This window comes from Lampris incognitus, chromosome 2, assembly GCF_029633865.1.
Source record: "Lampris incognitus isolate fLamInc1 chromosome 2, fLamInc1.hap2, whole genome shotgun sequence".
NCBI lineage: Eukaryota > Metazoa > Chordata > Actinopteri > Lampriformes > Lampridae > Lampris > Lampris incognitus.
Genome location: NC_079212.1, coordinates 20,351,737 through 20,368,985, shown reverse-complemented (window position 1 = coordinate 20,368,985; position 17,249 = coordinate 20,351,737). Strand labels below are relative to the sequence as shown.

At 42.7% G+C, this 17,249-nt stretch overlaps 1 protein-coding gene and 1 non-coding gene across 2 annotated transcripts; one reads left to right on the top strand and one right to left on the bottom strand.

Annotated features, from left to right (window-relative positions):
• Window positions 1-83: 83 nt before the first annotated feature.
• zgc:195245 (uncharacterized protein LOC565483 homolog) lies at window positions 84-5,211 on the bottom strand. The gene is made up of 5 exons (XM_056298938.1): window positions 5,164-5,211; window positions 3,357-3,384; window positions 2,466-2,616; window positions 1,307-1,451; window positions 84-197 (listed from the first exon to the last, which is right to left on the bottom strand). The coding sequence occupies exons 1-5, from the start codon at window positions 5,209-5,211 to the stop codon at window positions 84-86; spliced, it is 486 nt and encodes a 161-aa protein (XP_056154913.1).
• Window positions 5,212-6,298: 1,087 nt separating this feature from the next.
• Window positions 6,299-6,698, top strand: LOC130108639 (small Cajal body-specific RNA 2). The gene has a single exon (XR_008809948.1). It is a non-coding gene; the product is annotated as a small Cajal body-specific RNA 2 (non-coding RNA).
• Window positions 6,699-17,249: the final 10,551 nt, after the last annotated feature.

The window sequence follows — 17,249 nt, the reverse complement described above, 5'->3', positions numbered from 1 at the left end:
GTCCTGTGTTCTGTATTGAACTCAGAAGGTACGTTAAAGCTGTGGGCCATTTTGGTGAGAGGCTGCAGGGCTTGATGGGAGCCTTAGGGTGCCGGTAACTGCTCGGACGTCTGTGTTCTTCGCAGGTTGTCCCTCACCCGGACAAACTCCGGTATCTTCTCCTGGTCCTCTCTACGCCTGATCTCCTCCTGCTCATACTAAGAACACAACAGTCACATAACCATGTTGATCATGGCGGAGACCAACTATCTGCTGAGCTTCTAATCTTTTGCTTGGTTTGGTTTTATATTGTACTCTCAGCAAAGACAAGTGTTTCCTAAGTCCTTTCACTCCCTTGCCTGCAGCATGGACCCTCTTACATTCTGAGGTACACTTTTCTAAATATGCTTCTACACAACGATTGCTATGCATGAGCAAATAATTCAAGCAAGTTGTGCCTCGGCCAGAGGAGCAAAGTGTGTCCTATTCCCTTAAGTAGCTAAGCAAGGCAAGCAAATGATGTATTCATACAAAAACCACCTTGAATATCTCATCGGGCTGGGAAATTGTTTCATTGTCCAGCAGACTTTGTGCCTTTGAATGAATTCACAACGGCTTGCAGCCAGTTCTTTAGGTAATTGATGAAAATTGGGTGGTACTGTGACCTTAAAAGTGGAATTAAATAGGGCAAGCTGATGCATATCCACAAAGGCAGATAGGAGAAAAAGAAAGCTGTGTTTTTCTGATAAAGGGGCGGAGACGTTTCGAGCTGGACTTGGGGAGGTTATGTCTGGATTATGAAAGAAATAATACAGGGAAGACCTTCACCTCTGCTGTCAGCAGGATGGGTGTAGTGCTGCGGACTGGGGAGCAGCCAAAAAGCACCTGTTTAAGCTTTTCCCATTTGTACAGCATTTTTGTGGGAGCAGCCATTGGGAAATGTTTTTTGAACCAGTCACAAAGCCTAATTACTGCAAATTGGGGCCTTTGTCATGTTATGTCTTTATGCATGCTCAACAATCCGGGTAGGGAAATCACAGAAAGGTGAATCAGTACATCTAAACGTTGTGTCCAGATGAACTGATTAACCTTTCTGTGACTATTTCTTCTTACTTTTAAAATGTTGTGTTTGGTCTCACGGGTACAACTTTGCATAATAACACTATGTCAAATTTCTTCTATGTGAAAAACTCACTTGTCAACAATTAAAGTTGACTTGAAACTGCTTCTAGCAGCTAAGCTAACAACATACTTACCCCTGTGGGTTTGGAAATAATAGACAATAATATCCTTGTTGTGTGTTTGTTTGTCTCCACAGTGTGCTGACCTCTTCAAGCTTCTGCTGCCTCTTGCGGAGCTCGGTCTCCAGGTCAGAGGGGCGCCGCAGGGCCAACTCCTCCTCTCTGTGGAGGTCCAGTCTCCTCTGCTCCAGGACCCTCTTCAGCTCTGGCTTCTCCTCCAGCAGCAAGCCTCTGGGGGTGTCAGTTACAATCACAGTCACACGCGCACACACACACACACACACACACACACACACACACACACACACACACACACACACACACACACACACACACACACACACACACACACACACACTAAAACGGTCAAATCATGTGCCGTGGCTTGCAGACACTTGTGTTATAGTATATTTACTTTATGAATGCCTTGCTGCTGGACACTGCGGGTTCTTCCTACCATCTAAAAGACATGCATGTTAGGGTTACTACTCCTATCTGAGCCCCTGACTGAGGCATGGCAAGAAGAACTGGAGTTGGTCCCCGTGTGCTGCACAGCAACTGCCAACCGCTTTTGGCCACACTGCTGCCAACTGTTTCCAGTGTGTGTGTGTGTGTGTGTGTGTGTGTGTGTGTGTTAGGATGGGTTAAATGCAGAGGGTGAATTTCCCTATGGGGATTAATAAAGTACATCTTATCTTATCTCTTACTATACATGAGTGATGCAAATGTGATGCGTATCCACTACCTTATTTGAATGTGTTTGTCTTGCTTGCTTAGATTTGTTGTTGTTGTTGTTGTTGTTGTTGTTGTTCTCACTGCTGAACAATAGAGGTCATAACTCAACAGGCTTTTGTTGAATCCTAGCATCCTAGCAATGGTAGTTATTGTCAGCAAACAAGCACTTGTGGAATGCCGGTGTTGGCTCCTCGTATTGTTTGCCTGCTTGCCTTACCTTCCAGAGGCTATTCTACCGCTCTTATTTACGTGACTGGGACCTTTTCCCTTCTTTCAGCACCATAACACACACACACACACACACACACACACACACACACACACACACACACACACACACACACACACACACACACACACACACACACACACACACACACACACACACACACACACACACACACAGTCCAAGCAACTCAAATGCCGGTCTGGCAAAACGACCCTGCCAACATGCAGCCAGAGCAGAGCCACAGATCTTGAGATGTGTCCAGGGCGTTTGTCCTCCTGTACCGTTTGTGGCTCAGCAGCAGCTCCTTGTGCAGGTCCTGGTGACTGGGGGTCTCCACAGTGGAGCCGTTCAGCTTCCTGGGCTGGACCCCGTCATCACCGCCATTGTCTGTTGTGATCTGGTGGTTCATAGGCGTGTGGGAAACAAAGTTATCTGGAGGACACAAAGGAAGTGACGCCGTTATCGACAGAACCGATATTATGATTCCAATAACTGTTCTTTTTTTCTCTCCACTAGATAACTTCCAACTTTATTACTTTGCTTTATTTACTTTACTTTGAAACAAGAATTGATTGGATAAGCCTGACGTTCATATCGCCTTGTCTGCTGCAGACATGTTGAATTATTGAATATTCATGTTAATTTGAGCAAAAGATCTTGTGATTTATTTCTTAAGTGCTAGATTGTCCTTCAAATTGACCAAAGTTTGTAGGATCCAGTATAAAAAATAAATTTGAAAAAAAAACTGACTTGTAACAATGGGCTATAGTAAAACCATGAAAATTACTAAAATATTGTTTTTTTGTCATATTACTGTACAAACTCTATAGCCAGTGCTACACAAATGACTGTTTATTTCCTCTGTTTTTAAAGTCACATTAACTACGCTAGTATTTCTTTAGTGTTGAAAGTGGTCCTTAAGTGTTTGTGCAGTGTTGCTATAGAAATGCTGCAGTGCAACGGCTGCAGAGTCTGTATAGCAGTCTGACGAAAGAACCGTGGGATGCATAGGAATCTTGTTCCCTGTGGTTTTTACTGTAGTCCATTTTGGCCACTGACCTTCATGCGGACACAGCTCATTGGATACTACTGGTCATTGTGTAAAGCAGTAAAATGTCCCTCCTCTCATATTGAAGTCCCCTTCTAAATTGTTCAGAAGTGCAACAACATACCTTTTCTGTGATGTCCAAATCCTGGCCTCTGAGAAATTAGCAAAGAAAGAAGAAGAAAATTAACAAAACAGGGTAGGGAAAAAAAAGTCAATTAAGCTCGTTAATCCACAGGTAAAGTGTTTTCCTTTCAGAAGTTGAGGCAATCATCGGCGTATCAAAGTGGGTTCGTGAATTCTTCCAATTGATCTTCACCTTCCAGAACTGAGGGTGTAATTGCATAAGAGCTATTAAGAGGAAATGCCCGCTGTGCTGCTAAAGCAGGCAATCTGTGTTTACTAATACTGGAGCACAAAGCTGATGTAACCACCCTATCACCCCGTCCAAAAGACCTTGATGCCCATATGGCGAGTTTTCCTCAAAGTGCTGACAACCTCCTCAGTACAACATGATTAGTAAAAAAATGATTACAACTGATAAAGAATCGCAGGAGAACACAATGCATTGCAAAAAGTAAAAAAAAAAAAATATATAGTGTAGTGGTTATAGGGCTTGAGCTCCTCTACAATAGGTCATTAACAACGTCATTATATATCATCTGAAAAATAACAATAACAGTTGTTATCACAGCCCATCCTAGCAAAACATCCTTTTTAACACGCAGCCTGACAGATACCTCCGCCACACCCAGCTGAAACCCAGTAGTCAGGCTTCCTTAAATAAAATGAATAGATAGGATCATGTTAAGTGGTGAACAGATGGTTGACTGCTGTTGTGACTGCCCTGTGACCAGTCTTTCGCAGGCAAAATCAGAAGCACCAGATACGAATCATCCTATCTCGGTTATGACAGGAAAAAATAAGTATTTGACAGCTGATCGTGAGGTTTCCTGGCCTCCGCCTGGAAACAAGATGAGCACATTATCACGTGTGGACACGCATCTAAATTCTGAGCCCTACATTGCATTTCAGTATCTGGCTGTAGGGTGTTTAGCCTAGAATTGAGTTAAGCTGGGTGACTGAAGACTTTTCATCGCTAACTGACATGTGAAACACGAGATTTTGATGTTTGAAAAAAAATGTCCATGAGTGGCCAGAAGGTGAATTTAGGCCGTCTTTGGCCCCACTGTCCACAGATCAGTTTATGTCACATGGTAAAGCACCCACAGGCCACCTGTGGTTAAATCAGCTTTCTGATATGAGCTGAATTATTAGTTTCTACTCAGCATTCAAGGTAACCATACACTCAAACACTGAAGCTCAAAGGATTCAACTAAACCTAAAAAAAATGGTTTGTGTTGGACAGATTTTAAGATAAGTTCATTCAAATTCCTCACGAATTTGGAAATAAGTGACTCATTTTGTCATCGTGACACACTACACCCAACCCCAGCCATATAACATCCCAAATTGTGGCACACTACAATGTACTGCCACCTGTTCCAGTATCATCCTAATCTGGCACATTAGCATATTCATATTCTATGGTTATATTCCTCTCCACGGCCACTGTGTACTCGTAATTTTAGTCCATATTGCATTCGATGCTGAAAAGAATGTGAAGCCCACAGAGTTATAAAACTACCAAGGACCCTGGAGTCACAGACATCACCCTTCCACCCGCCCTTCTAACTGTTCTGTCATCAAGACACAAGGTGAACGCATGCCCTTTAAGCCTCCACATTTGGTTGCTAGACCAGACAGTCGCCGTTCAGTCGCCAGTCAGGAGCAGCAAAGGTGTTAAGAAATGTTCAGAACTCACTTTCTTTGCGTTTGACCCCTCCATGACACCGTGGCCAGGCTCCGCAGTTTCTATCCAGCCACAGTGTTTCTCCTTATTAGTCAACAGTCCATTGTCAAATACAACACACCTCCTCACATACAGACGACTGTTTGTTTGCAGCCTCCAAGTCCAACATAGCTCTTTTAATGAGGGAGTGTTGACTCAATGACCTAGCAGTAGTCAATAGTGGTAGTAGACGTCCACTGAAATCTCGTTACGCCATTCAAGATTACCTCACAACCCCCCCCCAGGGCACAGGATACAAGATTAGCTAATTGCCATGGACATCAACGCTGCTTTTAACAGAGCGAACGTAGCGCTCCCAGCAATAGTTTTGTAGTCTATACCTCAACCGACCAGAGCTTTTAACGCTGTAATAATCTGGCAAAATGTTATCTGGAAACACCTTTCAATTATAAACCTTTCAATTATAAACATCGTATATCACAATAGTCATACTCTTTTCATTCACCCAATATCCCATTTAATTATTGCTCCATTGCTGTCTGAGTATTATGACGTTTGTGTTACTTGGTTTATTGGTGATTTTGTCTTTTTTTGTAACTCCTTGGAGAACCACTCAACAAGCCCAATATTTTATTTTTCGTCACTCCAGCAATTTTTTTTCCTGTTGTCCTTTTACTCTAATTTTATCTTCTTTTCCTTTGCCTTATCATTATACTGTATTTTATTGTCATTAAACCAAACTAAATTGAACTAAACTAAATAATATTTTTGTCTGAATCCTATTTCTCATTCCACATTCATTTGATCTCATGGTAAAGTGGCCAGGTGGGCTTTGGAGGAATGTCAGCACTGCTCTTTAATTTGTAGAGAGAGAAAATAGCTTGCACATATCCAGAGGCCCTTACATTAACTGTGGCCTTACAGCATTGTATGCTATTTGTATTGGACACCGTTAGATTGGTTATGTTTGACCCTCTGTATTCGTGAGCGACATGGTTAATACTGTCAAGCAACATTTTTAAATTCCCACAAATTGGCCCATGTTACTGGTCCATGTAATGAAATTATCTGTAATATCATGAAAGATAATTCCATAATGTTTTCTCGATGTAATGGCACAAGGGCATCATGTATTGCCCTTGTGGGTAGTTCTCAAACTCAACACTATTCACTCATTTCAGAGTTATGTCATTGTATCGCCACACGATGGCGACCACCGCAAATGTCTCTTCAGATTACCCATGATTCAACACGCCGTTTAAATCCGGATGTTCCCTCTTCCCAGGAAGTTTGTGTGCGCGCGTGATCGAATGGAGGGTGTTTGAGCTATCGTCTGGAGCATGATCGTTCGTCTTTGTTTGTTCGTGTGAGTGTGTGCGTGTGTGTGTGTTTTGTTTTGTTATTTGTAAAAAAAAAACCTACACAGTGATCTTATTTGATCTGGTCGGGGTCTGGCTCTGCCCTGACTCAGAGATGATAGAAACCGGCATGCTAGCCTCCGTGGCGATGTGCAAGAGGCAACACAAATACTCCAGGGCCTCCACAAGAAGTTGTGGTCAGAGGTGATGAATTGATCAGATATACTAGTTCACAGTGGATTTGGGTTCGTCTCAATTTTCACGAAGAACAATGAGTATAGAGGCGATTCTGATCTAATCACAACTTGTAAACTGGAGCCTTGCCGGTCTTATGCGGACGTCTGCCTGCCCGTCGACAACTGCGTGCACCTCGCAGGAGCGCGCAGGGCTAAAGGGGAAACTATCAAGATATTGTAACGATTTTTTAAGGCAAAGCGCTGTTTAGTAACGACACCATCTTCCTTGCCAGGTTCACCAATGATGATAAATGAGCTGGAGTCTACGGTTTTTGAACGTTTAGAGTCAGAAATGTTTCATTAAACTCAGTAGTGGCATTTCCTAACGTTTGGTTTGATTTGTTTTTAACGTTTCCTTGATTGATCTCAATATTTGTTAAGATGAACTCGTCAGTGTTCTTGGTCGATGTGTTTTTAAGCGTTAGATTTCAAATAGCTTTACTAAAATGCCCAAATAAAGTTGAACCAGTTCGTCTCGACACGTTTAGTGAGAGAGAAACGTTTCACCGCTCATCTAAGTGACCTCTTCAGTCTCAAATGACTGCGGGTATCCCCACCATTATAAACATTACGGTGGCATAACGACCTAAAACAACGATCGGTTTCATATGCAAATTGCCGTGAGCATTAACTAGAGCTTCAATGGCGATGTGTGCTATTCACAGAGGATTTGGGAATGGTTGCAATCACAGCATTGATGATGCTATGATTTCCGTGATAAGATAATATGTATGTGAAGAGGAAAAAAGGGAAGCTACCGTCCCTGAACCTGGTGGGGTGGGGGGAAGAGTAGGTCTGTCGCCATCTTACAATGCTGTGATTGCAATGTGAATAGCACACATCGCCATTGAAGCTCTAGTTAATGCTCACGGCAATTTGCGTATGAAACCCATTGTTGTTTTAGGTCGTTATGCCACTGTATTGTTTATAAGGGTGGGGATACCTGCAGTCAGTTGAGATTGAAGAGGTCACTTAGATGAGTGATGAAACGTTTCTCAATAAACCTTGTGTCCAGATGAACTGATTCAACTTTATTTGATTTTCTTACCTTGATTATAGAGCATGCATTAAGATACACTAAAATTAAGTTTTTAAGAGGAAAAATGAATATGGGGTGGTAAATTCACTCCGAAGTCGATCAAATAAAGTATTTGCAGATTATTTGATTCTTGTCAACTTTGATTTGAAGCATAGGCTTCTACAAATTATAACAGACTACACGAGCACACAGTCTTGAGGGGGTAGTCCTTATATATTGTCATAATACATTGTACACATTGGCCACAACGTAACACTACCTCGCTCGCGTGTATAACAGTACAACAGATAGCCAAAAAAACAACAAACAAAACAAAACCCTACCATAACTCGGTATTCATCACGCAGTGTTTACATACACATTGGCTACATTCACAACTTGACACTACACGGTGTGTGTAATAATAAACACCGATTTTTTAAAAAAGTTTTTTATTTATTTGTTTATTGTTTAATTGCCCCCCCCCCCCGTGGGTGCTCAGCCTTATCGGTGGATGCTGAGCACCCATGGGTGTCATTACTGAATGTTATGGGGTGCATCGTGTGCATTATTCTGCAGAAATGAGTGTCGCTGCGGAGTAATGAATCCCCTATTGTTTCAGCATAGGTCATTATCAAATGCATGAAATTCACACTGTCGACCCCAAAACGGCCCAGACTATGTGCTGGTAAAGCCGTGTGATTCGTAGATCTCCAGAACCGAAGTTACAGCGTGGATGCTGGATCTTATTACCTGCTGGATCTTACTACCTGAAACCCACAGTGTCGAGCCAAAACTGCCCGAAATATGAGCTGGTAAAACCGTTTGATCCCGAAGTGTCTCTACAGAATATTGTAACGACCATGGATGGATGTATACACTCGGCTAACGGGTCAGACCTGTCAGGCGGCTGGTTAACGTGGTCGCCTGTGGTGCGGACGACCCGGGTTCGCCTTCCGGCTGCCCCCTGAGTTCGCTCGCTACAATATACGTATATGTATATATGCATATACATGTATACATTCCATATATGTATATACATATATGAAACGTGCCAACCAAAATGTATACTATTCCGGTCTCTAGAGGGAAAGGATGTGGTTGCTGTATTTCGCAGAAGTGGTTTTGCCTCTCACTGTGCACCTTGCATCCTCTCTTTCATTCATCCTCCCGTCCACCAGATGCCGCCAGTGAGTAAAGCTCCTCCTGACTCGGTCACCTGCCTTCCTGGCTGTTTTCTCATCAGATATCAGCCCCAACATAGGGCAGCTCACAGCCAGTGTTTGACATATTGTTTACCTTACCTTGATGCCTTAGAGGCCCAGCCCTTACTTGCCTGTTTGTTACCTGGCTGAAATCTGTTTAACTTGTTTTTTTTAACCCCCCCCCCTTTTACTTCCCACTGCTGGGATAGGCTCCAGCATACTGCAACCCAACTTCGGATAAGCGGCTTGGATAATGGATGGATGGATGTATCCGGCCAATTACGCCACTCTTCTGAGCCGTCCTGGTCGCTGCTCCACCTCCTCTTGGAGGGCTGCAGACTACCACATGCTTCCTTCCTACATGTGGAGTCGCCTAGTATGGCGTCATTTTGCTATCTAACTGCCATCACAACTGGCTTTGGTGCCTTGCGTTTAAGCGGGAGAGCCTGGGGATGACCTAAAATGATTCATACAACAAGGCATACATGTGAAGATATGCATAATATAGAATGATATTCTTACAAGTTATAATTTGACAAAACCTAAAACATTTCATCCGTCAGAACGCACAGACCTCCTGATACAACCTCATCATCATCTCCTGCTGTACGCAGGGTTGGCGTGGAGGCCGAGGGCTGACGTGCTGTCCCTGTCTCTGATTAACCTGGAGACCCGGAGACTGCTGTCATGAGGCTTTGTGCTGTATTTACTATTTCCCTCATAGCACCCCAGGACAAATGAAAACAAAGTAAATACTAACATCTCTGCTGACTTACAGTGAACTGCTGTTCACTATAAGGGTTTTGTCTTTGGAGCCACAGCATGCTTTAGGGGTTCTGAAGGTAACTGGTTTTTATAGCATCTTCTTATTCTTTTAGTACTTGGCTGTATGGACATGTAAAGGAGACATAAACACACACCCCACCAGCAGGCTATTCGCTGTGGAGTTGTAATGAGTACACCTTTTGTAAGAATTGTTTTTCAGTGCGACTTTGCTTACTATATTAGTGACGTACGTCAGAACACAAAACAATATTTGCACAAAAATACAGCATAGATAGTGATGAATAAACAGTAATGAATAAATTCAAATAATTGTTGTTGTTAAAAAAAGAAAAAGGAAAAAAAAAAGGGGGGGGCTACAGCCCTAAATGGAAATCAGTTCAATACAGCTCAACATTTCACCCATCTATTTCAATATTATGACTCTCCAGGAAGTTATAGATCTTCCAAATGCCCCAAAATTTGTCAAGATGATTCTTTGTGATGTAACTTATCTTTTCTGGGGCAAAGTAAAAAGTCATTCCTTTCAGCCATTGTGAAATTACACAGGTTGTTTGTTTCATCCACGAGCGGGCTATACACTGTTTAGCTTCCAAGAAGCAGATGTTGAGTAGGGATCTTACATCTTTAGAGGTCACAAAACCATCTGGGTAAATATTCAATATACATAGTTTGGGATTAAGAGGCACCTCTTTACCAATGACCTGACTGGACAGGTCCAGCACCTTCTTCCAAACACAGATTATCTGGGGGGCATTCCCACATGCAACGAAACAAAGATTCTTTCTGGTGATTACATTTGATACAAGAGTTGGAAATATGAGGGTTAAAGTGATGCAACCTAGTTGTACTGTCTGCTTATCCATTTGTACTGCAGTAATAGTGAATGTGTGTTTGCAGTTTGGGTTTAAACTAAAGAGCATGCTGCTGACCATTCTTCCTCAGTTAAATTCTCTTGCAAATCTGTTCTCCATGGGGCATCCGGGTGGTGTAGCAGTCTATACCGTTGCCTACCAACACGGGGATCACCGGTTCGAATCCCCGTGTTACCTCCAGCTTGGTCGGGCGTGCCTACAGACACAATTGCCCTTGTCTGCAGGTGGGAAGACAGATGTGGGTATGTGTCCTGGTTGCTGCAATAGCACCTCCTCTGGTCGGTCGGGGGACCTGTTGGGGGGGGGGACTTGGGGGAATAGCATGATCCTCCCCCTGACGAAACTCCTCACTGTCAGGTGAAAAGAAGCAGCTTGCAACTCCACATGTATTGGAGGGAGCATGTGGTAGTCTGCAGCCCTCCCCGGATTGGCAGAAGGGGTGGAGCAGCGACTGGGACATCTCGGAAAATAGGGTAATTGGCCAAGTACATTTGGGGAGAAAAAGGAGGGGGGGAAAAAGAAGACGCATTTGCGGCAAGGTCTGCAAGAACGAGCATGGCTTTAAAATCCATCAGGCCTGAATGAAATTCTTGGCATGGAGGGGAGTGGCACACAGGATCCACTCCTGGTTAGACGCAGGTGGAGCCCGGCCCGGAGACACCCCACAGAGCCCAGAATCTCCTCTCTGGCTCCCAGCAGAGTAGTTCAGCAGAGTCGATTCAAGTGGCCTCCAGCAAGCCAGCACAGAGAGTGGCGCCATTTTGATGAGGACGCGGCCAGAATCATCATGTCAACAGCAAAGGGAGACGCAGACAGACGACTTCTGACGACGACAACCACCAGTCAGTTTTGCAGCAGAGAGGGTTGGTGTTGAAGGGGGCAAGACCACCAGACCCAACTACACCATAAACCAAGGGGCAGACAAGATCCACCAACTGCAGCAAGCGCTTCGGACTCTGGCAAGGCAGTTCAAGGTAGCAACCGAGGAGGAGAAAGCACCAGTGGCTGAGGGCCATTACATCATCAGGAAGAAGCTCATGACCCCGCGCAGAGCAGAACGGCACAGAAGACAGAGGACAGAGAGAACCAGGAAGCAGACTGTGTTTAGAGCTGATCCATTTTGATTCACAACGCACCTATTAGGGCAGAAGCGCAGTGATCGATCGTCTTGCCTGCTTTAAAGAAGAGGTAGACCACTTCATGCACATTCCAACCGCACATCTCACCACTGTCCCACTTCCATCATACAATACCACACCTCCTCTTTTGGCACCTTGTCATATGCTTTCTCTAAATCCACAAACACACAGTGTAACTCCTTCTGGCCTTCTCTATACTTCTCAGCAAACATCACATCTGTGGTGCTCTTTCGTGGCATGAAACCACACTGCTGCTCACTGATCATCACCTCTCCTCTTAACCTAGCTTCTATTACTCTTTCCCGTACCTTCATGCTGTGGCGGATCAACTTCATACCTCTCTAGTTGCTACAGTTCTGCACATCGCCCCTATTCTTGAAAATCGGTACCAAAAATCGGCACAAGCCCGGCAAGACCGAAATGTGCAAATACAATTTTTAACCATATAACGAAAATAACATAAATGGACAACTCTGGGTGAATCTGTGCAAAGTCCCTATTCTGAGAGACTGTTTTCTAACCATTTCTTCATCGCCTGCTTAAAATGTCTCTCTGGGATTTCAGCGATACAACTGCAGACGTGTATAAAAATAATTTTTGCCCATTGAACCTTTGAATCTTAAAAAGAATAAAATCTGCTGAGCTGCCTCTTGTTGCACAGTTGTCTCTAAAGCGATTAAAGTAGTTGGACAGATGTTTGAGGACCTCATTATCGAGAATTTTATGGGTCAATCCAAGATTCAACATTCTAGAAAAGATTCTTTAATTGTTACGTCTCATTATACAAGTACAAGAGCATAAAATTCTTGTGCTTCGGCTCCTCAACACTGCAGCAACAGTAGTAATAAAATAACAACAAAAACAGAACAAAAAGCAGTAATAATAATAAGTTGTGTGCAGTGTATGTAGGGTGCTGTGTGTGTGTGTAGACCCAGCCTTAATAAATGTGCATGTGTGTGTAGTTGTTTGCATATTTGTGTGTGTTTGTGTATGCCAAGCTATGTCTGTGTGTGTGTGTGTTAGTGTGTAAACTGATGATCCGCTGAAGACCATAGGTCAGTACCAGTCAGTCCAACACCAGGCTTAGTGTCTTCAATCTTCTTTGTTCAAAAGCCTGATTGCTTGGTGGAAAAAGCTGTTCTGGAGCCTACTGGTCCAGGCTTTGAGGCTGCGGTACCGCTTGCCTGACGGTAGCAACTGGAACAGTCCATAGCTGGGGTGGCTGGGGTCTTTGATAATCCTACGGGCTTTGTTGACACAATGTCCATTGTATATGTCCTGGATGGAGGGAAACTCGCATCCACTGATGTCCTGGGCCGTCCGCACAACCCTCTGCAGTGTTTTGCGGTTGTGGGCAGTACAGTTCCCATGGGAAATCCTAACTTGATTTTTTTTCATGTATATTCTTTTAACTGGAAGCCAGGAGGTAACTTTAACAAACCCTGATTCACTTGTTTTGGGCAGTCTGGGGTTTATTTTTGATGCCCTGTAGTGCACTATTAAACCAGCAGGTAGAGGCATAGTCAAAGTGACATTACCCTTGTGCTCCTTCGCGTTGATCTATCCAACTACCCTGGTTTTCTTGCCAAGAATTCAGTCTTCTGGCAGATTTTAATGACTGACTTAATCTAATGTACATCCTAAACAGTTCACTGTATCCTTAGCTAAAATATCAGCCTCTCCTACCTACTATACCTCCATCCCAGTGGGTCTTTCCTACTTAACTAAAGGCAGTAGCTACAAAAACGAATGGGGACTTTTCAGACATTTTTTTCTCTAAGTTGTCTGTATAGACACTAGGATTCATCACAAGAGCCTCTGTGCATGACCAAGGATGAAAACAAAATCCATCTTGGTGCAGCCTTTACGTAAAAGGCTGCACCAAGATGTTCATCAGGACCATAAGGATGTAACGGGCGTCACCAAACATTGGTGGTATGTCCGATGATGAAGAAAATGAACCTGTCATGGTTTAGTCAGTCTGCTCACCGGAATGTGTGTTTGTGTTCATGAGTGCTGGCAATGTGATCCCACTTGTCTATGACGAGTCGCGTGTTTTGGAATTCACTCAACATGTACTCTGCCTCCAACATGTAATCTGTCTTCAGCATGTATTCTGTCTTCAACACGTAATCTGTCTTCAGCATGTATTCTGTCTTCAGCATGTATTCTGTCTTCAACATGTAATCTGTTTTCGACATGTATACTGTCTTCTGCGTGTATTCTGTCTTCAACATGTATTCTGTCTTCATCGTGTATTCTGTCTTCAACATGTATACTGTCTTCAACAAGTTTTTTTTCCAACATGTGTACTGTCTTCAACATGTATACTGTCTTCAACATGTTTTCTGTCTTCAACATGTATACCGTCTTCAACATGTTTTCTGTCTTCAATATGTATACTGTCTTCAGCATGTTTTCTGTCTTCAATATGTATACTGTCTTCAACATGTTTTCTGTCTTCAATATGTATACTGCGATCAACATGTATTCTGTCGTCAACATGTAATCTGTTTTCAACATGTAACGTCTTCAACATGTAATCTGTCTTCAACATATATACTATCTTCAACATGTAATCTGTTTTCAACATGTAACATCTTCAGCATGTAATCTTTCTTCAACATATATACTATCTTCAACATGTAATCTTTCTTCTACATATATACTATCTTCAACATGTAATCTTTCTTCAACATATATACTATCTTCAACATGTAAGTCTGTCCTCAACATGTATTCAAGCTCGAGTTCAAGTTCAATTTCTCCATGTGTATTGGAATACATTAGTTGGCCAATTGGATGTACTCTTAAAAAGGTCAAAGAGGCCATCTATGTGAAGCGGGAACAACCACCCCTGAACCGGGGGGGGGGGGGGGCTAAGAGTACATCTGTCATCGTTTTACAATGCTGTGATTGCAAACATTCCCTGTGAATAGTACACATGGCCATTGAAACTCAAGTCAATGGACACACCCATATGAAACTGATAGTTGGCTAGGTCGTTATGCCACTGTGTTGTTTATAAGGGTGGGGATACTGCTGTCAGTTCAGACTGAAGAGGTCACTTAGATGAGTGATGAGACGTATTTGTCAATAAATGTTGTGTCCAGATGAAGTGATTCAACTTTCTGTGAGTTTCTCACATTTTCTGTCTCGCAAGACAAGTTGGCTTGGTGGTGTTCACTGAAAACAAAATGGATCATTTGGAGTCAGACGGTCTCCTTTTTAGTAGTTTTTTTTATTTTTTACTTTTAGTGTTTTATTTCTGATATTGAACAGAAGCTTTTGTTGATGAGCTTGTGGAGTTGTATCTGTTTTCCTGAAAAGGTTTTTTTTCCCTTACAAGATATTGCACCACAGCTCACATAAGCTAAGTTGAGGTTTAGTGTTAATCATTATTTAAACCATACTTTTCCACCCTGTTTTTAAATGCCAAAATGTGTTGAAATCACATATCGGGGTGTATGTTATAGATATAATATAGAAATTAACTTCTGTATGGCAATTCACACAGTAGTCAGTCTGTTCACACAGACTGACTACTGTGTGAACAGATTGCAACACGAACTATTGCAGTCTGTGTACAATAGTCAGTCAGTTCACACAGACTGACTATTGCAAACTGTTCTCTTCTCTCACATGTCTTTTCTCTCTCTTTGAACGATGTCTTCTCCTTCCTCTCTTTCTGTGAATGTGAATGGTGTGATGCGAGTCTTCCTTGTGTGCACGTGCACACTGTCCTCCTCCCAACTCTCCATGGTGATGGTGGTCGCCACCTGGATACTGCTTGGCATCCCCCTCATCACATTTCCTTTTAAATCTTATAAATCCATATAATTTGGTTATCCTGTTTTAATATTATATCCTTCTCTCACTAAGATATGTAAGATATATGACTAATTTGTTTTTTTGTTTTTTTTACATGGTGATGATGGTCACGTGGCTTGGGCCCTGGGCTGTCCCGGTGGCATCTGGACACTGCTTGGCTTCTTCCTCATCATATTATTCATACATTTTATAATTACATTATAATTCTGTTATCCTCTTTCAATGTTGGATTCTGTAAATTGTGTAAACACAACATCCGTTGCACCTCTGTCTGTCTTGAGATCCTTCCTCTGTTGATCTCCACGAGGTTTCTTCCTATTTTTTTCTCCCTGTTGAAGGGTTATCTTTTTAGGGAGTTGTTCCTTAGCTGATGCGAGGGTCTAAGGACAGGATGTTGTGTTGCTGTAGAGCCTCCTGAGGCAAATTTGTGATAATAGGCTATACAAATAAAATTGACTTGACTTGACTTCTAATGTAGACTTCCAATGCATGCTGCATCTTTGTTTGAGTGTTGCTGACTATCCAAAGGAATTGAATCGAGTGCAACTGGACTTGGTATATATCCGTATATAATCACGGATATATACCAAGTCCAGTTGCACTCGATTCAATTCCTTTGGAAAACCATGACCTGGATGAATGAGAACATTCACAGACAGTGTTGCTGACTGTTTACAGGTCGAGGTCACTGCACCTCCTACAACCTCACTACACCTCCAACACCAGAATCAAAAGCAGGAGATGATATCAACACTTGTCCCATGTACACTGTCCCCATTTCAAATCAATTGATGGTGACTGCACTGGCAAAGCAATGGTTATTATAACAATATATACTTAATTTGTGTGACCACTCATCGACTGAAGGTTAAACCAAGGAAAACTCAGCTGATAACACATGCATCGGTGGCATACATTCGCAAATATTTACTGAGCTGTCGGAGGTCATAGGAATAGCCATGAGAATGAATTCTTAAGTTCAACCCCCCCCCCCACTGCCAGAGGGATATGCCACATTTCCACTTCCTTTGACATTTGCGTGGAACCATATTTTTTGTATTTGTTGCACACCATGACACATTGTTACCATGGTGTAACTAACATTTGGCCACCTCATTTCACCACTTCTGCTTTCAGGCCCCTGGCAGCTCAGTCAAGAAATAGAGTTTTCTGCTGACATCGGCTTATATCTTACCAAATATCATATAAGCTCTCCAAGATAAGGAAACTACTTTATGATATGAGAAAAAAAAAGATTGAATAAGTCATTGATTTCTGTTACGATGCAAATTGCCCAGCATGACATATCACACATCAACTTTTTTTCTTATTGTGGATTAAATTGTCAAGTACGTTTAGCATCACATGTCACCAGTGCAAATATTAAAGTAAATAAATGCATCAGGAATCAGGAAAACGTTATTTGGCATTTCACTTCATGTACTTGTGTATATGAAATGAAATATAATTTCCCCCAGCCCACAGCAGTGCAACACAAAGACAAAAACACATATCCAAAAACTACAAGAACACATATACCCAAACTAAACACATACATCCAAACTAAACACATATATCCAAACTAAGCAACAAAATAAATCACTGTCCAGGAGAACGAACGCCAGCCAGGATGACTGTTGGAACTGCCGGTCTGCATGGGCTAGCAGCTAGCTTAGCCTGCCTCGCTTGCTCGTCCTGTCAGACTGCCCTCAGTGTTACCTCTTCGGGTGAAGCTCCGGGCAGGGCAATGGTCCCTGGGCCC